Here is a 6,911-nt window from a genome sequence, read left to right as displayed (position 1 = left end):
AGTATTTTCAAAATATTAAATTTCTATAATTTTTACTAATAAACAATTAAAAATATTCGTAATCAAAATTATGCATTGATGTACGTGCAGTGGCCAGCTGATTCTTATATTTTGAGACAGAGGGAGTATTAAGTATCAAAATATTTATCAAATGACTCCAACTTTGTTTTTAAAATGCTTAGTGTGAAAACAAGGGGAAGTCTATGAGTTGCTTCAAGTCATCGAGGGGATCTCAAAAATGGGCATGAACAATGTCATTTTCGAGTTGGATGCAAAACTGGTTGATATATAGGCTCTGTTTGGTAACACAAATAAGCTAGCTTATAGCTTATTATATGAGCTTATAAGCTTGTTTCAAAAAATTAGAGGTGTTTGGTAACAAGCTTTTTGTACCAGCTTATAGCTTTTTTTCAGATGCTATTTCAAGTAGCATTTGAGCTTATAGCTTATAGTTTTTTACACTTTATTCCATTTTTACCCTTTAATTTAATAACTACCCACTCTAAAAAATAAACTACCCACTATCAATTATGTAATTTTATATTTAATAACCACTTTAAAAGCTAATTTTAACAAACACTTTAATTTCTATAATACTTCTCACAACTTATAAGTTTTTGGTTTTGTTATTAAAGATTGTATTAGTAAACTTAAATCTTTATGTCCAAACTTGTTCGTTGATTTTTCTACGAGGCAAACTAATGTAGTTTTTTTTTTTGGTAAAGGGTAAACTAATGTAGTTGTTTATGAATTCACAAGGATGGTTACATATATAGCTAATCCTTTAAGTATGAGTGTTGATGGATAATTGTTTTGTGAATACTATTAATAATGATATGAGATAAATTTGTTTCTTTCAAAATATTTGACAGCTACATTTCCATGTGATTTTTTGACAATCGCACTCCCAAAAATATGCTTTTGTACGGAAAAAAAAAGCATAATTTATTTATGAATTTATCAATTTAGACAACAAAAATTGATATTTTTTAGAATTTTTTTAACCTATTCTAAGTACACGTAGGATGAGAAAAAATTTAAAAAAAAATCTCCAAAACATTAAAAAGGCCTAGAATTCTGCTGGCCCATTGAAAACTCCAAGTACCAAAAGCCCAATCAGATTTTGAGGTTGGCCCATTAAGCTATCACCACCGACACACGCTTACAACGACGTCGTAAGACGCACGAACTGTACTGTGCAATTTTTGCAGAAGACAGAGACGAACCCTAGAACAAGATACTCAGATTCAGATTCTCGATTTCCGTGACGAATTCATAAATTGATATGCCCAATACCTCATCTTCCAAAAAGCACTGTCAAGATCAGCCTCAATTAAGTGGTCCCATTCCTAAATCTCATATGGCCAAATCTGAAGAAAATAAAAAGGTAACCTTTTTTTTCCGATTCAATCTCATTTTTCAATTCCCCAAAATAACCGTTTTTCAGAACCCTAACCGTTTTTGGAGTGTGTAAAGTTTGTAACTTGATTTCATTTCAGTTACTAATTCAAATTTAAAGCTTTGATTTTATTTGTAACACATTTCTGGCAATACAATAACCTTGAAATTAATCTGCAGAATGTTCAAATTGAAAATGATTTTAGAATGTATATAATACAATGTGAAGAGGAATTCGTGGATTTTACTGATTTTGAGCTTCATTGGATGTTCTTGTTTGAGCATATATACTAGTATAAGCATTTGTGATAATATTTGGGAGAGCTTACAGAAACAACTTATGACATGTCTATAAACTGTTTTCAGCTTAATTCTATAAGCTTTTATATAATAGCTTATGAAAATAGTTTACTGCATATATGCAAATATATTGACTTTATTTTTTCTTTTGTTATAGAAATAGAAGATTATAAATAAGTGCTTAATTAAGTTGTTTATGGAAGCAAGGTTTATATAGTATAACCATTTTTGGGTTTTTGTAGAACTCGGGTAAGAAACTCAAAGATGTAGAAATAAGTGTTCCGATAGTGTATGGGAACATAGCATTTTGGCTTGGCAAAAAAGCTAGTGAGTAAGTATCCTACAATGCAGTTTTCAATTGTTGGTTTAATTCATTAATGTATTGCTTCAATGGATTTTTTTTTTATCAAAAAGAAAGTATTAAGGTGATAATGTTTATGTTATACAAGGTATCAATCGCATAAGTGGACTATATATGTTCGTGGAGCATCCAATGAGGACTTGGGGGTTATTATAAAGCGTGTTGTTTTTCAGTTGCATTCTAGTTTCAATAATCCCATGAGGGTTGTGGATGCACCTCCTTTTGAGTTGTCAGAGGCCGGATGGGGAGAATTTGAAATTGCCATCACACTTTATTTCCACAGTGATGTCTGCGACAAGCCTTTGAACTTGTGAGTTGTTTCGTGTTGCTTTTGATTTAATAGATGGTTGCCTGTTTAGGGGGAAAGTGAAGTTTCTTTAGCTTTTTGTGTGGTCTCATGATTCAGTGTTGTAGATGTTCAAATTATGCTCAAAAGTAGGGAAAATCTCAAATGGTGTTTAGGGCCGGGGTGTTACATATCATTAACAATGTTCTTTTATTTTGTAAAATACTGCAGGAGTAAGGTGCTATGCCTTGCTATATTCAGTTGGATACAGTAGTTTCGTTTGCTTCAGTGCCACATTTTATTTTATTAATAATTAATAATGATAAGCTTAGATGATTATAAAGCAACTAATATCTGTTGTGCTATGTTTGATTAGACCATGTAGCTATGTGCTACCAATGCTTGAATATTATTTAACGATATGCTAAATGACCATAGATCTAGTATTTGCTGTTATTAATCATGCAGATTGCAAACCATATTTTGTCAATGTCAAAATAATTTCTAAATCTTGTGTTTTATTGAAGTGTAATATATATACAGATATCATCACTTGAAGTTGTATCCAGAGGATGAAAACAGTTCCATGTCCACAAAGAAGCCTGTTGTTGTGGAACTTTATGATGAGATAGTTTTCCCTGATCCCTCCGAAGCTTTTTTAGCTCGTGTGCTGAATCACCCAGCTGTGCACTTGCCAAGATTACCTGCTGGGCTTACCTTGCCTCCTCCCAGTATGTTATTTGCAATTACCATAGTCACCCGCAGCTTTCACTTTTCCACATTTGAGTTGAATAAACATTAATGATATGAAATGCAGTTCCCGTCGAAGATGCGAGTAAAAGGAGGAAAGGTGATACCAAAGATAATCCCTTAAGCCAATGGTTCCTCAATTTCTCAGAAGCAGATGAACTCTTACAGCTTGCAGCAGCTCGTCAGCAGGTACGGATGACATAACATCACATCATAATTAAAGTATACAATCTTTATGGAAGTCAAAGTTGTTGTTGATACCCTGATTATACATTTATTTGAATCTGAATGAACCATTTACAGTAAGTATATGCTTGCATCCTTACTCATAATAAAGTTTGTATAATACATGTTCACGTATTTTTAATTACCACCCTACATACATTGATTATACATCTACTTTTGTGATTTTTAGTTGACTCGAAAGAATTATGCCCTTGTATTATTAGAATAGAATGCACCCCACCCCTTTTTTTCTTACATAAGATTATTGGTTGTACTGACCTGTGCATGTAGGGAATTCTTGTTTGTGACTAAATGCTTTTTCATATCATTAAAGGATTTGTTTCTGGCATCCATTATCATCAATATACTGTGGATTAGGTAGTTCTAATGATTTTCTAAGTGGGGTATGAATATTCAGATTGTATATCATAAAGCTATTTTAAACAAATAAACATGCTTAGATAAATTTGTGGTCTTGGTTAGACGCATTTGAATTTTGTTCCTTATAAAAAATTGCTAATATCTATATCAAGAAAAAACTTCTATTTAATCTTTCGTGTTTAGGATTCCTCTTTTAAGTAGTGAGGTGGCTGACAGTGACATGAATTCCACCTCACCTATACTATACATATGTTACGTAATAGTTTGGCTTTACAAAGGGTGATAAGTTAGAATTTGTATAGTTTTAATAATATAGATTATACACTTACCTGTTAGCCTCTTTGTATAGAAGGGTAATAAAATCAATTTTATGATTTTGATCGAAGTTTACTGTTTATCAAAATAAAAAATAATATATAATGATGACTTATCAGTCAAAACTCTTGTTCTTTGCTTAAATTGTCTATTTTTGTTCGTATGATGCTTATGTCCAATTTTGTAATTAGTTGAGATAAGATAATTTGTCTTTGAATTATTAGTACAAATTTTTCTCAAATAAGATTAGTTGTTTTACTGCTGACCTATGCATGCATGGAATTCTTGCTTGTAACTAAATGATTTAATTCAACTTATGAAAAAATAGGGGAGGAGAAAGAAAAAAATGGTTTATATGCAAATGAACTTTTAATCCATTTTTATTTAATAGTTTTCTTGCACAAGTATGAAAACTACCATAATTATAAGGCAAATGCTAACATGATAAGCAACTTAATATAGAAATATTCCTCTCAAAAACTATGCATTCAACTTTTCAAAAGTCAAATTATTGTATTTTTCAATGCAATAATTCTACTTTTAAATTCCTTAATCCATGTCCTTAGGGCACACGTTACACGTTAGCAAGACCATAATTATAAACATCTTAGAATGTATGATTTTCACATGCGCTTGTTCTTCATTAAAGAGTTTGCTTCTGTCATCCTTTATAATCATTCATCAATTACAGGTAAGAGTGAAAAGACAGAAAAGACGTTGTACATGCAAATTAACATCATTCCAGTTTTACGTAATAGTTATCTTGTACTATCACCTGTGCTTCTTCATTAAAGGATTTGCTTCTGTCATCTATTATTATCAAATTGTGGGTCATGTATGTTCTAATAATTTGAATGCCTGGCATGATTATTCAAAATGCTTATATCATAATACACTTCTAAATAGTAAATACTCCATCATTACTTTTAAAATGTAATGTTTCCATCATTACTTTTAAAATTCTGGTCATGCTATGTAGAGGGACATATTTTCATTTGTCCAAATCATTGACTATTGTCAGTATGCTAAACTCTGTTCGGTCTTTTTCCTTATATTTTGTCAATAAGTTGTTCATTGCTTGAGTTATGGTCCATTTGGTTAAACAATGTAATTAAGTGTTTATCATATAAGCACTTATGTATAAGTTATTTCAATAACTAGAGGAAATGTGGTTAAACTACTTTCATATAAGGTGCAAGTTTTTATAAGAGCTATATTGTATAGCTTGTTGAAATAAGTCGAAAATAGTATACAGACATGTCATAAATTATTTTCATCAGTTATCTCAAACACTTTACACAAGTATTCGTCCCCATTTGTGGAAGTTGCAAGGCGCCGGATCTTACTTTCTTGTTGCTCAAATTGTGAATATGCTTTACTGTTTTGTGAAGACTTTGAATGTTCCTATCAACTTAACCTTACTGTGTTGGCAATTGATAGTTATTTCATTTTTTTACATGACATAGGTTCAAGCTCATATTTCAAAACTCAAACGACAGATAAGTTTGATTGAAGGACAACATAAGCAGCTTAAATCTTCTTCTGACCAATAGATGAATATTAGAACTTTGAGGTGAATTTTCAAATTAGTCAGAGTGCTGTGGAATGGTTGATTAAATGTTCTTGATCAGCTATTTGTTTCTTCAGTTGTATTTGTAATTTATTTCAATTTTGTCTGTGGTGTTAAAATTGTATAAGTTTAATTAATTTTTCTTTTCCAATAAACACAAGCGCCATATCTGTATGATTTATATTGATAAAAGATTAACAAAATTCAATAGTTCTTTTTTGTTTATTATAAATATACATTCAGTATAGCTGCTATAGGGAACTGGATTCCATGCATTTGTTTTTTGGTGTAGTCACTCTAATTTAAAAACTCATTTACTGACTGCATTTATTTAAATCGTCCGATCATGATTGGATGACCGTGAAACGACTGCATCGGAAATTTGACTGCACCTAATAAATTTCCCTGCTATAGATATCATATTGACAGGATCCAATTTCCAAGTAATATAGTAATTTAAATGTCTCTTGCTTATACTATATGTTCACTAATTTTAGGGATAGAAAAAAAACTCAAACCTGAGAGACCCACCTGAACCCAAACCCAAGTCAACGGGCGAAACCTGATTTGACTGGGTTTGGGTTCGGGTGACACCCGATAATATGGGTGTGGGTTTGGTATCAGTCAAACTCACACCCAAAACCCATACACCCACCCGAAATATTTTATAATTACCTAATTACCCCCATAGTCTCCCTCAATTTTCTTGGAAGACCTTAAATTTTAGTTGTAATTTAATTTCTTGAAAGTCTATGTTGTAATTTCTTGAAAGTTTATATTTGAATTTCCTTGGAAGACTTTAATTTTATTGTAATTTAATTCAAAGTCTATGTTGGAATTTAATTTCTTAAATTTGCAAATTATTTTCAAATGTGCTGCAGGTTTAGGTTTGGGTGGAAAAAACCTGAACCCAATGGGTGTGGGCGTGAGTGTTGTTTTGCCACCCGAACAGCCTTTGGGTTTGGTTTGGGTTTGGGTGATGATTCCGGGTGTGAGTTTGGTAAGTGTCAAACCTGCACCTATGGACGCCCGTTGTCATCTCTAACTAATTTGATTTAGTGTTCTCAAAATACTAAGGAAATTGATATGTCAACGCGGTGGGAATTTAGTGGATGATACTTTCTCACTTCCTTTCCTACCTTCTAAAATATTCTCTCCGGTCCTCCTTATCCACTTTGGGGAGAATTTTTTTTCTCATCCCCATCTCCATCCTCGTGGATTTCCACAGTTCTTGTGAGATCCATCAACAAAAAAATAAATATAAAGTTTCAATTATTTTCAATTAAACTTGTAAAAAATATTAAAGTTTAATAATAAAATATAAA

General features: G+C 31.7%; 1 protein-coding gene across 1 annotated transcript; it reads left to right on the top strand.

The window, feature by feature from the left end:
- Positions 1-1,170: 1,170 nt before the first annotated feature.
- Positions 1,171-5,842, top strand: LOC123917601 (transcription initiation factor TFIID subunit 14b). The gene is made up of 6 exons (XM_045969368.1): positions 1,171-1,387; positions 1,941-2,029; positions 2,148-2,369; positions 2,889-3,076; positions 3,163-3,284; positions 5,483-5,842. Exons 1-6 carry the CDS (start codon positions 1,286-1,288, stop codon positions 5,567-5,569), a joined length of 810 nt encoding a protein of 269 aa, XP_045825324.1. The 5' UTR covers positions 1,171-1,285; the 3' UTR covers positions 5,570-5,842.
- The last annotated feature ends 1,069 nt before the right edge of the window (positions 5,843-6,911 follow it).

Source organism: Trifolium pratense, linkage group LG3 (genome assembly GCF_020283565.1).
Source record: "Trifolium pratense cultivar HEN17-A07 linkage group LG3, ARS_RC_1.1, whole genome shotgun sequence".
In the NCBI taxonomy this organism is placed as follows: domain Eukaryota; kingdom Viridiplantae; phylum Streptophyta; class Magnoliopsida; order Fabales; family Fabaceae; genus Trifolium; species Trifolium pratense.
The sequence above is the reverse complement of the archived record's forward strand: the minus strand, read 5'-3'. Positions and strand labels throughout refer to the sequence as shown.